The sequence below is a fragment of the Parus major genome, chromosome 3, assembly GCF_001522545.3.
Source record: "Parus major isolate Abel chromosome 3, Parus_major1.1, whole genome shotgun sequence".
Lineage (NCBI taxonomy): Eukaryota > Metazoa > Chordata > Aves > Passeriformes > Paridae > Parus > Parus major.
This window is the reverse complement of record NC_031770.1, coordinates 14,027,821-14,050,185: the sequence shown is the minus strand read 5'-3', so window position 1 is coordinate 14,050,185 and position 22,365 is coordinate 14,027,821. Positions and strand designations below refer to the sequence as shown.

General features: G+C 40.1%; 1 protein-coding gene across 4 annotated transcripts in view; it reads right to left on the bottom strand.

Moving 5' to 3' along the window:
• The window catches only part of FSHR (follicle stimulating hormone receptor), an 81,422-nt gene that overhangs the window by 30,701 nt on the left and 28,356 nt on the right, over window positions 1-22,365 (bottom strand). For all 4 annotated transcript variants that reach the window (XM_015623230.3, XM_015623225.3, XM_015623227.3 and 1 more), the window contains exon 2: window positions 21,567-21,638. In XM_015623230.3, coding sequence (XP_015478716.1) covers window positions 21,567-21,638 — 72 coding nt within the window. The remainder of the gene's footprint in view (window positions 1-21,566; window positions 21,639-22,365) is intronic.

Below are 22,365 nucleotides of genomic sequence, written 5' to 3'. Positions count from 1 at the left end.
GAATAGAATAGAATAGAATAGAATAGAATAGAATAGAATAGAATAGAATAGAATAGAATAGAATAGAATAGAATAGAATAGAATAGAAGCAAACACTCCCTATGAGGTACTTATATGACAGTATAAAATTCACTTGCCTAACAACATGGGATGTGTCTCACACCTTTAAGGTTTGCTTTGGTTTTCTTCATGCTCTTTTTGGTTGGCCACATGTATATTTGCTATACCTCACAATCTAAAAATCAGTTTTCTAGAAAAAAGCTAATCTTCAGAAGAAGCAGGACATTATTACCAACAAATACACTTAGCCAGAAGATACATCATGCCACTAAGAAGTTCAGGGAAAAAATGTTGCAGATGTGGTGGCCATATACAGGGAAAAAAGGGTTATTAAGAAACCATAATACAGTTGTGACCTCACCCAGCAGACAGTGCTGCTGAGGGTAATAATTTTTTATGATCCAATCTGCTATCTAACTTTGGAACAACTTGGATGACACAGCTTTTTAAATGGATTGCTTAAAAATGAATGTTTCTGCATCAGAAGAGTGTTTTGGCTTTCTAAGAGTGTGGTAGGTTATTGGCTTTGTTTTGATTCAAGAAATGGAAGATACAGATCTGATTAAGGTAGGGCACAAGCAGGCTATGGCACTCTGGAAGGCCTGGAGGATGCATGGTGAAGGAATGAGGTAGGATGATAGGAATCTCTAAACTGCTTTTGCAAGATTAGGTTTTTAAAATAGTAAGTTTTCTAGAGATTATATTTTAAAAAGAATTAAATAACAGCTGTGTGAGAGGGTTTTCAGAGATGTGGGAAATGAGTTGGCTTTCATTCCAACATTCCCATTCACTGGCACAAAGGCAACAGTCTTTTTTTTCTTAAACAGGTAATGGAAATATGGACATATATAAATATTCCATTTACAATGATTTTTTTTTTGTCTTCCAGCTGAAGCAAACCCCTTTTGCAGCTGTTGAGGTTATGGGCATCTCAAGATCAGCAAAAGGCACAGAAGGGAAAATTGTCAGTGGCAGAAAGCAGTAACCCTTCTGGTGCTGGGCTGCACCCTCTGTGTTCAGAAGATTGCAGTGGTGAGGGAAAAGACCCTCAATTGCAATGAACTGCATCCTCTGCTCCACTCTCTCCAGGAAATCCCATTGCTGATGACTTTATTTATCATTGTTCTTTGCAGATGAATCCTGGTTTTGGTCTGTACATAAACCTGACAGGACTGTTGTTCAGGTAAGAAGGACAAATAAAACAAAACAAAAGCATTCTGTTTAGGAGATCAGTCACACACTCTGAACAACAGGCATCACCAATCTGGGGCTTGCTTCCATAATTTGTGTGGACTATTTTATTCATACCTAGCAAAAAGTGCACATCTGCTCCTGGAAATCCCAAACAACACTGTCTTGGATACAGGTATCCATGACATTAAAAGTGCAAACCACTGCTGCTCATATCAAACAACCAACCCAGCAGACTCAGATCCTCTGCAGAGGAGAGAAAATAATACCTGAGGCAGCAGCTACAAAGAGAAAAAAGGGATTGCTGGCTAGTGTTTGTGCAAGTGATTTGTCTTACAGTATAAATACACACAAACAGATGATTGCTCATAATGCAGATCTGATTATATGTCATCAAGAGAGAATATGGGGCTGTTATTACATTGTTTGTGTGGAATGAATGCCACTATTAGTGCTCCTGGTAGCTACGGCAGGAAACCCAGCTGGCAATCCCAGCATCATTTCTGAAACAGACAAGCTTTGGAATAGATGGTGTGCAAAACAGTCAGGGGCAATTTCTTAAAACAACCCCAAATATTCCAACCACTCAGTGGTTTCAAAGCGCTTAGGCATCTGCCTGAACTAAGTTTTCACTACATGCAGAGTTGCACTGAAATCAACAGTGATCCTTGAAAGCATAAATTGTTTACCCAAATACAGCCTAAAAGATGAAAATGCATTCAGTACACACATTTTCCAAAGGCGCAAAGGAAAGCTGGTTTTATTTTTCTGCAAGGGGAATGTAAGACTCCAAGATGTGACACCACATGATTAAGGAATTTCCTCTAATTTGCCACTAAAGACACAAAGTGGAATCGTTATTACCCATTCCCCAGCAACTGAGTGCAGTGTATCATTTCCACGTGAGACAGTCAGAGCCTGTGCTAGAAGAGAGAGAGATGGAAAATAATTTAATCTGCCTGCAGAGCTGCCCTTAGGCAAGGCCAGGGGTACAACTTCATGACATCTGTGGCAGAGCCCAGTGTGATCCACAGGAAGGATTCCTCTTCAAACCCTCTGCACTCAGAGCATAACTTGTAAAAATCAAGATATATTGAAAAAAACCTTTTAAACAATTCTGTTAACAAGGGACTTAGGCTTCATGGCAGTTTCTTTCTAGTCCACTAAAGGAAAAGTCTCTTAGCCTAACCAAAGTCAGAAAAAAACAAGACTGTATTAAACACACAAACTAATGATCTTGGGGCCAAGTGGTCTCATATTTCAAAATAACGAAAGAATAATGGACTGGAAGTTTATGCCTTTTATGATAGGAATTCCTTTCAGGATCAGAGTGAAGCATGCAGGGATAGAGTAGAGGGTAATTCCTTCTCCTGCTTGGAAATATGATTGTTAAAAAAAAAAAAAGTGTGTTTATGTATGTGTGCCTATATACAGATACAGAAGGTCAGCAGAGATCAGCAAGTGGTAAAACAAGTCAAAAGAAGAGCAGAGCACACACAAGGGAGAAGAACAGCTTAGACCAGCATTAGCCCCTTGCATGATGCCCAGGGATGTGTGATTTTTGAGCACAAAGACCTTGTAATTCCAGCAACAGGAATGACAGGGAGAAACTACTGCCCACCTGGTGAGCTTGGCTGTCTGACAGCCACAGTAAATGTGGGATTTATGGATTTCTGCATTTCTCCTCCCTGTGGTGGGCTAGCAGAGGGGACTGCCTTGCCTGTCAAGGCTTCTCTGGTCCCTGCTTGGTGTGTGCACCTTGTCCACAGATGTAGCACACATTGTGAAGAAGGAATTTCCCCTCTCTCCAGGCACAAGGTCCTACTCTGTGGTACTGGTGGTGACTCCATCCCTGTCAACTCCTACAGGCTTCATTAAACTCTCTTCCAGAGCACAGGCTACACACTTGATCTGCTCACCTTCTATTCCCTGTGATAAATTATAATTGTGTCTTTATTGGCTATTGTCCTGCACCTTTAATGCAATTTTTCTGTGGCATAGCTATCTTGTGGATTCCCATGAATGCTTTTCTTTCACTCTAAAGGTACCTGCAATCAGCAGTGCTACTGGAGGTTTAAGGTACTGATTCCCAGAGCAGGTGGCCTCACTGTGCTCTCTGTACCGCCACAAATCAACAGCATTGTGTTCATTTAAGGGACAAGAGAAGGGAAAAAAGTCCAGCAATGATTATTTCCCCCCCTTTCTATAAATATAAATACACTTTAGAGCAATTTTCCAGGTCAGTTTTACTCAGTGGTTTGACTGATACCACAATTTATGTCAAGCTTCAGAAGTAAATGTGGTGTCGCCCAGGCAATCCTGCCCAGCGTTCACTGGGTGAGCCCCCATGGGACCAGCCTGAGACGTGTCTGAACTCAAAAAATCAAACACCTGGCTACCTCTGTCTCTCTGCTATGGATGGAGTGGCTCTTCCTTCTTCAGCCTGATCAGAAACAAGCTGATCTAAAATCTACTTTTGAAACCTTCCCTCTAAAGTGACAGCAAAATACTACTACATTGATTTAAACAGGTTACAAAAGAAAAGCCATTTTTCTTAAAAATATTAGAGACTTTTGACCTTTAAAAAATAGATAGTTGACACTTTCTCCTGTCACTTTTCCTTGTGAACATGAAAAACTTGTCTCTCTACCATGATTTATTGAACACCAGGGAGTTACAGGGTAATATCTTTTAGCAGATATTGATGTTTCAGAAATGAAATCAAGGACTGACTCTTCTCATCATCTCTTTACTTTGCTGAAGATACACACACGTGTTGTACTGGCCTTACTAAATAAGTGGAAAAGCCATTTAACCAACTGAACACTAATAGCAGCTCCACACTTAGAGCCAGATGAGTTGCATGAGTTTTTGGGGGAGATTATCAGGAAGTGACAATGTTGTACCTTCCTGTCTTCTCCAAAGGGCGTGAAACCACATTCTCAAATAAATCCCTGCAGGCATGGCAAAAAAATAAAATGCAAATTTCTGCAAGGCAGAGAGAAGCGAAGGGGATTTTATTTCTATTGGTGCTTTAGCACCATGCCAGCAATCCAGATGAAAGTCTGTGGAGAGTTTGGTTCCTTCAAATTAATTGTCCATGTAACGGTTTTAAATTGGTCTCTCTAATCTGAAAAAACACACGATTAGTCTGCAGAATTGGGACTGATAACAACCAGATCCAGCAGACGAAGCTGCATCATTATAAGAATTGATTTTATAATCAGTACAGTTTGGGGGGGGGGGTAGATATCTCTTCATACTCCAAAACTAAGGGTATTTTATACTCCTTTTAGTTTATTGCCATGTTGAAAATGCATGAAACTTTGTAGGGTCAAACAAGAAAAAGGTTCTGTGGAGGAAATGGCAGCTTTCCACAGAAATCTGACTCTACACATGCAGCCCAGAGAGAGATGGGGCTTAGAACTCAGTGCCCTCCAGCCCCTGGGACAGACATACCTCCTGCTCCTGGCTTCAGGTATTACTAAATTTTATCTTTGACTATGAAAGCTTGCAGGGAAGACAGAAAAATGTGTGTAAAATAGAAACACCCCCTCAGTCAATGGCACTTCCCCTCAGGCATGATGGGCTCCAGAGGATGTTGAGACCATGCTGGCAGACAAATATGGGTGGTCAGCTGAGCAAGGGACCTTCTCTTTCAGAGATGCTGATATTCCTAAATTGCATCTCTTTCCATGGAAATGAGCAAGCAGCATTTATTGCTACTTATCTTTTATTACTCCTCTCTTGCATTTAGTAGCCAGTTAATGATGAATAGTTTATTAAGATAACCTGGGAAGATGAAGAAATTGCATTTGAGATAATCATTCAGGAGTGCAGCAGAATGAGGAAGTGCAGCAAATAATTTCTGGTAAAAATCAATAGGCAGACTGTCTTGGACTGGGAGAACGTGTGGCTTCCAGAACCCAAAGTCTAGTGACAGCCCTTCCAAACAGATCATCCTGAAGCAGATGCTCCCAGATACTTCAGCAGACAGTTTTGAAATGTTTTAAGGAAGCACACATTCATGAGAGGCCTCTGGAGGACAGTTCATTAGTAATTCAAATACATTACAGAAACAGGAGTATCCACAATAACAAGTGCTTCAGATAGGCACAATTAAACATTTTAGCTAAGATAGGAAATTAAAAAAAATTATATAATTCTTACTCCTCAGTTTTTGTATTAAAAATCCTCCCAGAACACTAAGTACTATTCGCCAGAGCAAATCATACGGTACATACACCCACTTCAATGAAAATAAATCTCCATGACTTGACCTGTCATAAGAAAAATATTAGCATTGCCTAATGTTAAGCCCAATTATAAATACAGACATCATCCAACAGCTGCCAGCACCATGCACTACATCTTTCAAATGTTCTCCTGAAAGGATTTAGGTTTCTCTTATTCAGTGTTAAGGGTTCTCCCTGTGAAATATTCTTTTCCTGCTCAGAGATTTCCTTGTCTCCTCTTTTCTATTTGCATTCATCCTTCCCTTCCATAAAAGCTACTTACTATTCTTATGTTTTGTGTCTAACTGAAGCCTTGACCCTACAAACTCTTATCCTTGAGCTTTGACACCAGGCTCAGCTAAGATGGTACTGCATAAATGTTTGTATGATTACATATAGTCTAACCAGGGAAAAGGATATTGTTTTATGCTTCCAAAGTTAAATCCAAACCTCTGCCTTGCAATAGACTGACAGAGAAAAAACCACATACCACCAAGAAGCTACTAAACCAAAAGCTTTACAAAACAAGTGTGCAGTGAGACTTATTAATGTAATTATGATACCATCATGAGCAGAAAAAAATTACCATTAACCCCAAATCAGCAGGTTCTGTATTGGAGGATGCAGAGATGACATGCAAACATGGGAATTACACACAAACCCTAACTCTTTTGCCCAGTGGCAGCAAAGAGGAGCCTGAATCAAAATACCTAGAGTCTTATTTTACAAATAACTGAACAGCTGTCCACTATGAAACCTTGGAAAATCATATGCTCCCACCTGAGTTATAACCCTTTTCAGCAAACACTGCAGGGCTTCACACAGATAAGAAAGTCTTAATGGGGAAGGGAAGATGTCATTAAACTTGGGCCAAAATTCACTATAGTAATATGTTTCTGTGTTTGTGTGTGTATATGTACAATATTCCAATAAAAGCAATAATAGTAATAATAGCAATAATAGTAGTAATAGTAATAGTAATAGTAGTAGTAATAGTAATAGTAGTAGTAGTAGTAGTAGTAGTAATAATAATAATAATAATAATAATAATAATAATAGTAAACCCAAGGCCACAGGGTGTGGTCAGTGAGTTCTTACTGCAAGCAGGCAGCAGCTGCCTTTCTGCACATCTCACCCCATTTACCAGGAGGCTGCTGCCACTGCTGCTCTGTAACCCACTCTGGAGAAGCACTAAACAAAGAAAGGCTTTCTGCTCCTGTGGGGCTTTCACAAGGAAATCCTAAACTGGGCCCAGCCTTTATATGGGGAGCCCTCAGGAAGAGCCATTCCATAGGAATGAGGCAATACCCTCGAGAACCCAGAGCAATTCTCATATCCTTGGGAACAACCCATTCCTCCTGGGTCAGAGTACTTTATCCTACCTGGGAGCCCTTCTCTTCCCCACTATCCTGGGTGGTATATAACTGGGGCATAGAAAGAAATTTGACCTAGACATGATGCAAAAAGCCCTACTGGAATTAGCTCTTCCTTCTTCATCATGAGAAAAGAGGAATCTTCCTCCCTAGCCATAGCACTAAAGCAGGAGGCCAAAAAAGTAATGTGGTTTGAATAAAAAATATCATGTTTTCCTTAGTTGCTGTGTCTATTCCTTTGTTGAACAGAATTGCATATACTTATATTTTTTCTGACTTCCTGTATTGACATAAATAAAATGGAACTTACAGTGTTTTCACTGTAAGTTTGTTTCACACGCAAGCCTGGCGAAACCTTTTTGTATTTCCAGTAAAATCTTTTGAGAAAATACTACTGATAATGGGGAAAAACAATTCCTGAAGAGATTCCAAACCACAAAAATTGCTGTTTGGAAAAGTCATGCTGATGAAACATACTTAAAAAATAAATAAAGAAAATTAAATCCATCATTTCTGATAAATATCATTGCTTTAGTTGAGACTGAAGAAGATTTCAGACTCTGCAGTGGAAGGAATGAAAATCCATTGGTTTTAATAGTGGATCTGTGTTTACATTAGCATTCTACATTTTAGAGAAGTGCATATTTTTCTGCAATTTTGAATAAGTGTTTTCTCTAGATAGCACACAGCTCAATACACAGAACACAGAAGTACACAAACTTAAAGGCAATCCTGTGACAGCAAATTAGCTCAGATTTAAAGGAATGTTTTTTGCATGTTAAATACTGAATTAAAGCTAAAAGAAAAATGATATACTCTTTCTTCTTCCACCAGATGGGGAAGAAAACATGCATTTTTGAATTATTTTAATATCAAAATGAAGAAACAAATATAGCATAATATTACGGAACATGATCAGAATTCCATCTGAAAGATGATTTGTCTTGAGATTACTCAAATTTGGACCAGAGACCAGATACCTGGACTGAAGGGCATTTTTCTTCCATGAATAAAGATACAGCAAACAGAAAGCAACCAGCAGCACCAGCATTCACCATGTTCTGTACACAAAGGTAACAGGGTTGCATTATACTCTTTCCATCAGTTCCAAGATGACACTGCAGCATGGCTCTGGCTAAGAGATTCCCCAAGTGAATCCCTTGTGCTCCATGTGAATGCCTTTGGTGAGGACAGACTATGCACCAACTTAAGTATGTGGGGTTTTCATTTTTGTCTGCCATGGAGGCTGAATTAATGACATCATGCCCCACATCAGGTGTTTCAGATTTAGTTGGTCATAATGAATTCAAACATATTTGTATATTTTGATTTTTTTTGTGTGCTTTTTGTGTGTTTGTTTTTTGTTGTCTTTTTTCAACTAGCACACACTTCTAATCAATTTTACAACTTATTTTCAGTTAAATGAATGAACCTCTGAGCATGTAAGTCCCAAGAAGCCCCACAGAGTATATTTATTTATGAGATCTGTTAAAAGAGCTTAGTGCTGCAAAATGACTCCACTTCTGCTCACTTTTTTCACTGTGTGTGCTGCTAATGTCAATTTGAGGACATTCATCCACTGAAGACTGAGAGGGGCAGAGAAACGCCCCTGGAGTTCAGGTTATGACCTGAACTCAGGACACGAGTCTCTCCCATCTAGACCTGTGACTCTCCTAGATACCTTTTGCCTCATCATTCAAAGAGCCCAGAAGGGCAGCACCAGGATGCTCTTGTATCCTCCTCCCTAAAGATGTGCACATGGAGACCTGTTAGGAGAGCTCAGATCTGTCAGTGACATGATTACCTAGGAAGGTTCCAAAGGACAAAAAGGAAGACCCCCATTAAACAGCGAGAATGCACTTGATTTTCTTTTGGGTTACATTTAGTTAAAAGTGAGGTAAAAATACTTTATTGATGTGGATAGCAAAACCTTCCATTTATCCACAGATGAGGCAGAGCACAGCCGAAGCAATCAAACCTTCCCACAGTGCCCCACAAAGGAGTGTGGACACCCACTGAGACCCCATTTCAAAGTCTGGCCAAAAGAGGCTGCTGCTGCTGACAACCAGCTGTGGCAGCCTTAACTTGCAATGAATCACCATCTCCTGAGGGCACAGGCTGAGATCACCCTCTCATGGTATGCCAGCCATCAGCCTACCCATGTGAAAATAAAACATTCATCACACACACGCGGACTGGATATGAACAAATGACCCAGAAATCTGGGGGGTTCCAAGTCCTATTACCCTCTGCCTGAGCCATTCTCCTGTCACATGAAACTTGTTGTGGCATATTTTGTGTGGGCTGCTGGGTGGGGGTGGAGAACAACACAAAGCCTACTTTGTCATTTAATCCTAAAATTATGTATAACTCATTCAACATACAAATAAAAGAAAAAAAAAACTACCACCAAAGAGGAAAATGTGGAAGCAAGGGAAAAACTTGCTTGTTGCATACTAGGTCTTCATTTGAATTCCAGCATATATCTGAATGAATTATATTTTTTAATTTGTTTAACTATGCTAATAGTCACCATGCACTAGTGGTTTTAGCAGTATTTTCTCTTTATATGTATGACTCAAGAATTGCCATAGCAACTCTCTTCCTAATTAGCCTTCAGTTACTAACAATCAATACGATTAGACAAGGTCAGTGCTGGAGTAAGAGCTGGAGTAAGCTTAAAAAAGGCTACTGAGAGTGAATAAGAGCCAGAAGAGGAAGGGAGGGCTCCTGGCTGGTCTTCCTCCAAGAATGGTGGTCTTCCCCAAAGAACGATTATTGCTCTGCTATTACTCAGTCTCCTGTGAACCAGAGGAGTTGTGGCAACTGAGAGCTTTGCCACTTGAGTGCAGAGAGCTTTCAGCCTGCCAACAGATTCACAAAATACGGGGAATAGAAGCATCCCTATATGTGCAGATAAAAAGATACCTTACTGTCACATTGCTGGGACTGATGTTGACTGCACACCACCAAAATCAAGAGCAAATACGCCCTAGATTTTTATGAATATGAAATCAATCTCCCTGTGTGGGAAAGGTGCCTGAAGCCTGGAGACTGTCCAGCTCACAGGAAGGTGCTGCCTGGGAGTTAAGCCTGTGCAGTGCTTAGCTGAGATCCCTTTAGGAGGCCCTCCCTCTGGAGACCTGAGTGATTGCCCACTGCTGACACAATTCTCCCCTCATTTTTACAGCCTGTTTCAGTCGTTAACATGTTATCTGTTACCCTGAAAGCACAGTGCCTGGCAGCACAGTAGGATGGAAATATAATGTGCTATTCAGAGCTACTCTGGGTCCTGGGAATACGAAACAGGATCCTTGATACTGACAGATGAAGGCTCGTGAAAAGCCACTTTACTTGTTAGTGTGTTTAAGTCTGCAACCAAGAAACACAGGCAAAACCAAGCTTATTTTTAAATAAACAGTTTGTGTTGTCAATTATGCCTGGGCACATGGCTGTCGCAGATGAACTGAAATCCATTTACTTTCCCCTGTAGAAATTCATTGCCTCTTGGCTCTGTCCTCTGCTCTTGCCTGGAGGTTACTCCTTTGCTGCAAATGTGCCTCCAGCCTCAGCTCACAGCACTGGATCTCCCGACAGAGGGTCAGGATCAGGGAATGGAGGAGCCAGGATGTGGCACACGGTGAAAATGTAATGACAAAACAGTCTGGACAGTGCCGTGTGGGGGCACTTCAAATCATGAGTTTTGAGGCAATGTGTCTTGACCTTCCCCTGCACAGGATGTCCCAAAGAAGGGTGAAAGGGTTTTAAGCTCAAAAAAGGCAGCTTTTATTAGAGTATCAACTAGGATAATTAACTTTAAAGCAGAAAAACCTTACAGGATATTGGAAGTGAACAGTGAAGATTTTATATCCTCCCTACCCTGACATCCAGTGCCTTTGGAGGTTTGGAGTTCAGAGAATCAGAATAGTAGAGGTTGAAAGGGACTTTTCAAGGTCATCCAGACCACCTTCCCAGAGGGACATCCATCTACTAGATCAGGTTGCTCAGAGACCAGAACAACCTGACCTTGAATGTTTCCAGGGATGGCTCATCCACCACCTCTCTGGGCAACACATTCCAGTGGTTCAGCGCCCAAAGACTAAAAAGCTTCTTCCTTATACGCAATCTAAATCAACCCTGTTTTAGTATAAAACCACTGGTCCTTGTCCTGCTGCAACAGGCCCTGCTGAAAAGTTTGTCTCCCTCTTTTGTGCAGTCCATCCCTGAACACCGAATGGCCAAGTTTCTCAATGGCTTGTTCCTAGTGGCTGTAAGCTCTGCTCAGACCTCCTGTAAATCCTGTCTGTCACCTCTGGGGCTGCTCCCTGATCTCCAGGGCAGACCTTGAGTGACACATATCCATCTCTGGCCTCTAACTCTTCTACCACTTGCAGCCTCATATCTGCAAAGCCCCTTTATCCCAGAAACACCCAACACCCCTTCCTCCAGGGAGCTCTGCTGCTGCCAGCTCTCCTAAAGAGTCTCATCTAATTGGAAGTAGAAATAATAAATAAGCACGTTCTTTTCACTGCATCGTGCTCACCCCTTCTCACAGCACAGATGGGAAAAGCACAAATCTTAAAAATCCAGTGCAAGAAGCCTGAAAAATGTGGGGAATAAAGATAAAAAACAGATCACTACAAAAACCTCATTCCAAATAAAAGATAAGATTGACAAAGGGATTAGACATGTCTAATGAGCACCTTCACTTCATAATTACACTAGAAAGGATAAACATTTCCAGATAAAGATGTAAATCTCTGTGCTCTTGAGCAGAAAAACAAGACAGAAGTAAACAATGCTTCCAAATAACATAAACTGGTTTAATTCTGTCCCCACATGAAATTCTGCATTATTCCTGGTTTTAATGAAGAAACTTCTAAGCACAAGATAAAATGGAGAGATCATTCCTAGCACTTGTGCTGAGAAACCTCCTATTTATTGTGTGCATTTCTTCTCCTCAGAAGAGGAAGCACCCTATGAGGTGGACAAATATATTCTCTATGTGGATGAAATATCCCACAGTTATTCCAGAAATGTTCTCTTGAACATCCTCCTTCAGAAAGTGATATCAGCAGCTCTCAGAGGGGAGGTTCTGAGCTGGGAAAGTCAAAAGGCTGTCCCTGTCCCCAGCTCCCAGTCTTCTGCTGACTACTCTGGAAAACTTACAGACACTAGGAGTTCTCCAGCTTCCTCCATTTCTCTCACAACCATTTGCAATTTCCATCTGTGGTGTTGGCTCCCCAAGCATTCAAAATATTTTCTGGCTTAGTATCTGTCTACCATTCTGAATCCTAGCAATTTAAATGTTTCCCAGACTACTCCTATGTATATGCCAGCACACAGGCATGTATTTCAGTGTATAACTATATATATTCTGCCATGTGGTGAGTAGTTTAGTCACAAAAGGTACACCACTCCTATTTATTTTTAAAGAATTGCACACATATATGGAAGTCTTCATCCAAACCAGGTTCCTGCTCTAGAAATCAAAATAAATATTCACAGTGTTTTGTGAGCAGATTGTTCTTGGCTTGGTCACAAAACAAACAAAGGGCTAAATGAATCTCCAGTTTTACACCTGGGATGAATTAGGGCCAGCAGAGCCTTTGATAGAAAAATCAAAATGCAGCTCACTAATAATGATAAAATGCTCAGTTGCCTCTCCACTGAGCAAAGGAGCCATCAAACTAATGATTAAATCCACATCAATCATTTGGCATAATAAAAATAAAGGCTGTGCAATATAATGCTGTCAGAGAATCAACATTTCCTGCTTAGAAAATAAATGTCTTGACTTAATCTCAACATTTGTTTTCCATAAATGCTGAGGATTATATCAGCATTTATATAGCAATGGGAAACACTCCTTCACTGCAACATGTCAATTCCACTAACATTATTCCTAAAATAAATAGAAAAGCTGGATAAAATTAATATGGGAAGGTGTTCCTGAAATCCTCCTGAAACTGAATTGCTATTTCCAATCTGGTGCCAGACTTCTTCTTTCTACAAACAATATTTACTAGTGGCAACAATAAATATTTAGACAAATCTCATTTAGAGCAAATTTGGAACAATTCCAAGGAGACCACACCTTTTTCATTCACTCACTGGCACAGTTGCAATACACTCAACAAGATTAATAGAAAAAAAAACCTATAAAAATCTTTTTTTGTAGTTATAAAATATCTATTTTTTTTTCTTAAAAACTTTAATTTCATATTTACAGTTCTGTTTTCAAATCAGTACCTTTTTTTAATTCTAAATTCTATGGAGAAATTTGGGAGTTAACATGTAACTAACACACAAAAGGGAACAATTTTTGCAAATTATTTAGAGATAGTAAAGTGAATAAACTGATTTTATCAATAAAAAGATAGTTATTTAATTCAGGTTAATATTCTGACATATCACATGAGAAAAAGACATATTTTTCCATGTATGGGTGATGAATTATATTTGAAAATGTAAAATGTAAATAGAACTGACAATTCTGGGTTCTTAGTTCTGTAGTATATGCAAATAAATTTAATAAATGTACCACTCAGCCACCTTAAGAATTATTTATATTAATTAATAAATATATATTTCTTATATTTACAAAGTCACTTAGATGGTCATTTATTCTACCTTGAAAGCACATGAATCTCATAATAAAATACAGCTTGGAACTTCCTTTGTTTCCAAACAGAGTGAATCTGCTGGAGGAAAGAGATGAAAAGTGACAGTAGTGAAGAAGTGACAGATTTTGGGGAAAAGTTTTTTGATTTTGCCAGCATTCATCCTTCCCTCTTGGAACAAAAATCCCACCCAAAAGCACCTGAGATGAATGTCAAAGAGCTGGCCAGAAAGCAGACATAGCAGCCTCCTCAGCGTGCAGTGAACATACCCACGGGAGAAAAGAAGGATTACAGGATTAATTCTGTGCCACAGGATGACCATCAATTCTGAGGCTCCTCGCTAGGTTTGCCAGTCACAATAATCACCTTCATGCCTCTAATGCAAGGACCTGGGCTGGGGCTGCCTTGCAAAACTTAATGATCCAGAGGAAGGAAATATCTCCATGTGATGCTGAACCTCCAGCCCGCCTGCTCTAGTGGTGGCAGGGGAAGTCCAGCAAACTGCCCAGGAGCAGGGCAAGCCAAATGAGAAATAATCTTACTGAGAAAAAAATCTTCATCATTCACAACATTTTCAGTTGCAGAGGTGGGTAGTTTGTGGTTGGTTTTTTTTGTGTGTGGTGGTTTGTTTTTGTTTTTTTTTTCTTTTTTACCACTGGGCTGAGACCTTCTTTAAGAACTGTGCATTTCAGCCTCAAATCTCATTTTGGATGAATGAGGCTACTTGAAAGCCTACATTTATATATGCAAAATGACTATCTTAATTTAGCATGCACTTAGTTTTATCTGTTTTGTTGGCATGGAGGAGGGCAGAAAACACTGGATCAAAGTTTCCTCTTAAAATAGAACTCACACAAGTGGGAACTCACACAAGCATTTGCCCACGTTCCATATTTTATGAATTCAGGTAATCTGAACAGTATGTCACTGGGGAGAGGCATTAAAGCATTTAGCATACATTCAGACAAGTTGGTTCCCTTTTTTTTTCTCTCTCTCTGTCTAGACAGCTGTAAAACAGGGACCTGAAATGATGTGCAGGATGATTCTCCCATTAAATACTTCAGTCTTTAATGCTGGCTTCACACCGATGCAGTTAACAAATAAAGGTTCTGCTAACAGTTCATTACCACAAATCTCATTCTTGCTCAACAAAAGCAAGTAATGACAAAATGCATTTTCTTTCTAAGTTTATTTTATCAAAGAAAGCAAGCATCAAGATACTAAACCACATAAAAAGAATTATGAAATACTTCTTTCTTGTGCTCCGATGTGTTTCAATTAAAATATGCAAATATTAGCATGTTTTTCTGGGACTTTTTGAATAGAAAATTTAGAAAATGTTGATATGGACACTATTAATTGATTTTACATTTCCTAGCTTCTTCTTCTAAGGGTTTTTACTTTATTTGTAATTTTGTTTCACCCAAGCATTAGCAAAAGACTGAGATCAGATTTTCTTTCCCTGAAATGTAGCAAAACTGTAATTAAATCTCTGCTCTTTGACATGGGCAGTGAGTAACTGACATGGATAATGAATTTCTCCTTCGGTTTTTTTAATTGTGCAAGGGATGACAACAGTAACTGCAAGTGGAAGATCTCTTCCACGGATAAGCCTTGGCAGGGAAAAGCAGAATACCAAGTGATGATGCAGCAAAAGGTTTATAGATGACAATAAAGCCACCCAGTCTTCGTTCATTGCTTATTGTCTTTAGAACACAAGGCATAGCTGCTACTGGCATGAAGAAAACTCAATTTAGAACACCCAGGCATCCTATATTTTCACACCCAGCACAAAAGTGTGCTGTCCAGGGGCTGATGTTCCCACAGGCTGCAGGAGGGTTACCTGAAGCAACATCACTGCCCGGAGAAGGAGAAGCGCCCTGGCAGCTCGCGGCCGTACAGAGAGCGGCACGAGGTGCTGCTCTGCCCGGCTCCCCCAGCACCATGGGATACAGGACCCCTGGAGAAGCCCCTGTGGCTGCTTGCCTTTCACATCCCATCCCTGGGAACCCTTCTCAAAGGGCAGGGGGGCAAAAGAGGACTGACACACCCTGGCTGCTGTCAGGCTGTGACGTGAACGTCTGGCAGAGGACAAGCTTTCTTACGTGATTTTGAGGTCTGAGGTGCCACCAACCCCTCCACTTTGGAAAAACCCTGCTCCAACCCTCTGACCACCATCAAACACAGACTGTCAGCTGGGGTGGTGGCATCTGGGACTTGCAAGTCCAGCTGCTGGAGCCAGGAAGCCTCCCCTGATTGCTCCCTGCCTGACCACCAGCCTGCTGACTTGTCCAGGGCTACAGGGAAAACCCCACGACACAGTAATGGCCCCATTCAAACATTTATTCTTTGGGGTAACAGCCTGAATCTTGAATTTCTTTGCCTATGTTGGTTACTTGCCTTCGTGTTTTTGAACAGTAGTCCTCTGTTCCCTGAGAGAAAATGCACAGACTAATTTAAATGCATTAAGTAGCATACTTATTTTCACAGCCTGCCCTTAAGATGCAGAAAGTTACACAGAAGTTCCTATAATGTAAATTAGAATTTAATATCCATAGAGTTGCACCTTGAGAATATACCCTGGAGTATTTACTACCAAAGGATGACTTTTACCTTATTCAGTATGTGTTTTGGTACACAGAATGGTCTGTGTACCACTTTCACCTTAGGGATGCAAATAAATACTTTTATAAGCATGCACTATTTAACTTATATATCACAGCAGATCCCAAAAATACATATTTTTCCGCTTGAAAAAAAATAAATAGCAGGTAATCCAAACGATGCAATGAAAGGTAGAAAGCAACTCCTGCCTAGGTACAATTTGCAAATGCTTTGGCTACACTGAATCATAGCCATTTTCTCAAAATAGCTTTAATGAACTTATTTTAGCCCAGCCTTTTGCATATCAAATGAGGCAGCACACAATACAAGAAAAACTGGAGAAGCTGTGAAATGCTGAACAGCTTTCTTGGTAGCAGAAGACAGACTGCTCGTCCTTAGGTGATCCTGTGATTCCTGCCTCCCCCTCTTCCCTCCCATGTCTTTGGGCTCTACGCTGAGAAGTGTCACAGAGTCACCTGCAGGAGCTTAATGAAGCTGATTTTAGGAGCACATGGGATGGGTTAGCCACTTGGTAGCCCAGGCAGCCTGATGGCTACTGCTGAAGAAGGTCTGGATGGTGAATTCATCAATTTGCCAGGTTGTCATAGCTTGCTAAAGAAACTGAAGTCTTCTCATTCTGCCAAAGCTTCTAGCTGAGACTTAAAATCAAGCCAAGAGTTGTGGTCCTTCCCCAGCCACAGAGAGACACAACCCTTGATTCAAAGTTCTGTCTTCTGGTCTTTGTTGTTGGCAAACAACTCCTCTGAGTCTGGATAAAACATAAAAGGTAACTCAGTGTGATCTAATTGAGTCAAAAGAAAGTGTGACTTGACTTTTAGCCTACAGGGGCAAACAGGAGAGATTTTAGCATCATCTATCAGGTTGGTTGTTGTTTATGAAATAAGCTGGTGCTTGTGTATCTAGGTCACAGAGCAGCAGCATTTGTCCTTAGGAACTATCACTGGATCCACAGTCTCAGCAAAGAGAAAACCAGAAAATCTTGAATGCACTAAGTAGTTGAGTAAATACATGATTCAGGGCTACTTTTCCTCTACAAATTTGTGAGGAAGCAGTACATGGCTGCTATCTTCCTTGGACAGAAAAGTTGTTTCCAGGAGTGTCAGCTCTGGTGGATTCCCCCAACCCTAAAACTTCAGCTTTCTATGATCTCCAGAGCTCATTAAGGGTTTAGCTCATCAAGTTCTCTTATCCATACCACAGTTCATGCTCTTAAAAAGTGTTTTTTTCCAGCATCTCTTAAAGAATTATAAAATATAAAATACCTCCAAAATAAAAACAGAGCCAGTAATGGTGTTTTTTTTTTTCCTCTGTGACATCTTCTAGTTCAAGAAGTACTTCATCCTCACAGCTGAGTTTCCTTAGGCTGCACCCAGGTTGGGTTTGAAAGCAAATGATGAACCAAAGCATTATGTTTTACCTTAAACCCTTCAAAAAGAGCAAATAACTGATGATGAATTTTAAAGGGGATTGTGCCTCAGGGTAGAGACATGAAGCATCTTTTGCTTGCACAGGGTAACACAATCAGACCAATTTTCCCATAAATATGATGCCCAAATCAGGCCTTGTTAGATCAAGATTCACAAATCTACTTTACCTCCTCGTAGTAACACCAGGAAACAGCATCAGAAAAAAAGAGACTTAGCTTTGCTTTTGACTGTCTCTACTCCAAATTAAGTTCTTTCTGTGCAGGTTGAAGATGACATAGCTGCTGCAGAGCATGTCAGATTGATTTTGCCAGGTTTGTGCCTGCATGGGACTGCTTTTTAATTTAGTAACTGGAGGGTTAATTAGTTCTGGGAGTGTAAACAAGTTGGTTAAATGGAAGTCCAGAAGAACTGCCACGTTCCAGTTGACTAATACCTAGGAGTAGACTAAACATGTAGAAAAAACAACCAATCTGCTTTCCTGAACACTTATTTGATAAATTAACATGAAGCCAGAGTTGTGCAGAAGTTGGAGAGCTGTGGCAACAAGATGGCAACCTCAGACCTGTGGTATTCTTAAAGAGTTTTATGTAGGAAAATTTCAGTTGCGTATTTAGTAAGAGAAGTCTCTGATAATTAGAGCCCATAAGCTTATTTCATAACTATGAACATTTTATTTAAGAAGAAAAGATCCTTCTCCCAGAACAGGAAAGTTGCTGCACCACATGACAGTCTGCAGAACGGTCATTTCATGCTTTGTCAGCAACTGAAGGAATTCAGATGATTGAGAAGATAATGACAAACTAGAAAATTGCTCAAATGGGCTCTCACTCTCTAAGAAAGGGGGAAAAAATCAGATGAAACCCAAAAGATTTGGTCTTAGTAACTAAAACTGAAGCTTCACCAGGGAGGTCAGATCAACACCTCCATACCAACATTTCCAAGTCAACTAGATTTTCAACTATGAATCACAGTCATTAGTGTCCATTCTGGAAAGTCCTTGGACAGTCCAAATAGAAAAAAAATGAGATCTTTCCTGGATATTCTGACTGAAAAGTATTTGATATTTTCAGGCAAATTACATCTATTTAAAGGTCTCAGCAGTTTAAATGTTTGGAAAAATACTAAAATGCATAGCAAAAGCAGGAAAGTATCAAGGAATTATTTTTCTTTGAAAGCCAGAAAATTCAAAAGCCTTCATTCACTTTGAAGGGAAACAGAGCTAGGATTCTTAGGGAGGACTCATCCCTCATTCAACCTAGAATTATTAAGGTTGGGAAAGACAGATATTTCACAGAATATTCTGGGTTAGAAGGGTCCCTCAAGGATCATTGAGACCTCCAAAATCATCAAGTCCAACCTTTGACCAAACACCACCATGTCAAGGAAACCTGTGATGTCCAGCTGTTTCTTGGACACCTTCAGGAGTGGTGACTCCACCACTTCCATGGGCAGCCTGTTCCAATGCCTTAAAACCTGTTCTGGAAATTCTGACATTCTCCCTGGTCCAACCTTGACCTCCCCTGTCACAGCTTGAGGGCATTTCTTCTTGTCCATTTGCTGGAGAGAAGAGGCCAAGCCCCACCTGGCTACAACCTCTTTTCAGGAGATTTTCTGAAGGTAACCAGTCTTTCTCTTAAAGGCTGAGGCAAAGAAAACATTAAGTAATTCAGTGCTTTCCTCATCCTTGGTGCCAATGTTTCCCCCTGCATCCACTAAAGGAATGAGATTTTCCTTGGTCCTTTTGTCTCTAATATATGAATAAAACCCCTTTTATTACCTTTCACAGCAGTGGCTAGATTGAATTCTAACTGAGCTTTTACCTTTCTAATTTTCTCTCTACATGACCTAATGACATCTTTGTATTCTTTCTGAGTTGCCTGACCTTTCCAAAGGTCATAAACTCTATTTTTTTCCCTGGGCTCCTGTGAAAGCTCTGTGTTAGCCAGGTTGGTCTTCTTCTGAGACAGCTCATCTTTCAGCACCTAAGGACATTGCTTTGGTGCCTTTAAGATCTCCTTCTTGAAGAATGTCCAGCCTTTCTGAACTTCTATCTTATTAAGGACTCTTTCCCAAAGGACCCTCTGAACCAGTGTCCTAAACAGGCCAAAGTCTACTATGCCCAGGACAGCCTCTGACCATCACATTTCCAACTTGTAATCAACTGCCTCATCCCCTGTGGATGATTCCAAAGACCATCATTTCCCTCCAAATTCTGGGCTTTAACACCTACCCTGTTCTCAGAAACACACTTAGGAATGATGCGTTAGTGATGAAAATCACGAGTACAGCTATGCTGGACTGCAGGAGATACTGTTTTTCTTCAGCAACACATTCAGGAAATAATGTCACTCTTCGTTTTTAGCCTACTCCATTCTAGGGGAGCACACACATAAACTACATTGAAGTGTCTCATTTGTATCCATCAGGCCATCCACATTTTACCATATGGAGATATCACATTATTAATAGCTGTTTTCTTTAAATAGGTTACAGTTTGCTTAAACTTTCTTTCTGTGCATGATCTTGCAAGAGTAAAGAGGCTTTCACACAAAGCCTGTGTTTTTATATGCAAATCTATTATTTGATTACCCACTTTTTTGTCCCTACATTATCATGAATATTTCTGATGAATGTTTTATGGGTTAGGCTTAGGATTTGTGAGCTATTTCAAATTTTATCTGTTTGCTATATCATCTGCAAATACCACAGTTTTGTTGATGTTGATTGGTCTCATTTACATATTTATCATTTTTTTATTTTCAAGGATGTTTTGCTATAAACTGACTGTCCCCATTTCTCCTCCATGTACTATTAGTAGATGGATGTATTTTCAAAGTGAGCCCATTTCCATTTATAATTTTTTTGGTTAACCATAAATCACCACTTAGAAACATCCCATTCAATGCCTTCACACACATCTGACATATGGTTTCTGAGTAATTAAAGATAACAGAAGCAGTTCAAAATGCACTTTGCAACCCACTTCACAGTCCAAAGTACTCAATGATTTTCCATAAGGACTGGGCTAAAACAAACCCTCACCACCTTCTTGCTAAATCCCTTATTCATGTGAGAGTACGAGAGAGAAGGGTAGAAATGATGCAGAGAAAGGGGCTTTGGAGTTTTGCCATTACACACACAGCACTGAAAAAGGTACTGCATTTTAAGTACATTTCCCCACTGCCACTCAGACTGCTCTTGGGTGAACAGCCTGTTTGTGATCCTCTCCTAGGTGCAAGTGCTGCTCTGTTTCTAAGCAAAACGTGATTTGCCCATAGACGAAATATTTCATAAAAATCATACATCAGGCAGAATATTTCAGGTTGGACAGTGAGGGTTATAATTTTTGATGCTAGCACCAGCTATAGATTTTCTGTTGTTAAAGAGAAGTAGGAAACATGTCACTAAGGGTTTTCCCTTCTAGTGGTGGAGCTGCAATATCTCCACAATAGCATACTAATGAATGTAAGATACATCTGTTCATGAAAGGTGCTCATAATTGTATCTCCAGGCTGATCACTAAAATTCACAGAAATGAGCTGCTTTTACTCTTTGTGTATGAAGCTTGTTGGATCTATGACCTGTAAGAAACTTCTCTCACACATTCTGCCAGCTGCCTCTGAACATGCACAAAACAATCCTATTTACTCATTACTGAAAAGAGAATTAGCTGGCCTTTTATTAACAGGAGATCTTTCCTCCCTAATCTTTCCATTGTTTCATTCCAAAACTCACAAAGTAATCAGCTTCCTCTGCTATGGCACTGTATTTATCAACTGCAATGACATTCTGTGCTCAAGCAGCCCTTTGTCTGAAGGCTGCCCCATTGTTGATATTAAAATACATTTATGACAACATTGTTCTGGAAGGTGTCAATAAAAAAGCATTCAATTTTTTCTTTAAATAGAAAGATAAAAGTATATGAATCTCAGTGACAGGGACTTGCTCACAGGCTGTAAAAGGAGCTGCAATCAGAAAGTGCTGCTTAGAGTAAAATAGTTGATTCCTAGTAAATATTGACACAATACGTACATTTTCTCTAGGTCAACAAGTCCTGCAAAAGCTCCTTTGGGAATGACTCTCATCTTGGTGAGGACAAATCTCCTGAAAATAAAGAAAATGGGGTGATTATTTACTATTCACAGCACAGGACTGCACAGCCTTGCCAGCACAGGAGAGGCCTTTCTCACAGGCACAACGATGGGCTCTGGGCTGAAGGTTTTGGCATCTAAGTACAGCTGTAATATCCAAAATTACAGCACAACATTCAGGAAATTACAGCATTCTCCTCAGGGGAAAAAGCTTCCATCAGTAGGTGCCATTTCCTTGTTTGCTTCAGGAAGAAATCCAGACTTGCAGCTTCTCTGTCTGCTGAGAGGGAACAGCATCTTTCTCATCTCAGCTGCTCTTTTGAGTGATGCTCAAGCACAGGATGAAGCACCCCTGTGGAGCCAGACTGGGATGAGATGCCTGTAAAGTGGTCCATCCATGCTCATGCAGGAAAATTCCTTAACCTGTTGCACAGCTAATTTATGGAGTCAGCTACTGTCTCCCATCATTGCAACTTTAATAACTTTATAGCCTCTCACAGTCTCTCTTCTAATTAGTTCATAATGTGCTCCAAATTGGGACTTTGGAATACTGGATCACGCATGCACCAGGACAATATTTTCATCATTTTTAAAGGTCACAGAATATGCTTTATGAAGAAAACCCATTTGAAATACCATGTAAGCCTTTTTGTTAACCTGGAGTCCTCTCATTTAACTGCAATAAACAAAAAGGACAAGAAAACTTCTAATGGCAGTCAGCAAATTATATATAGGGTTTC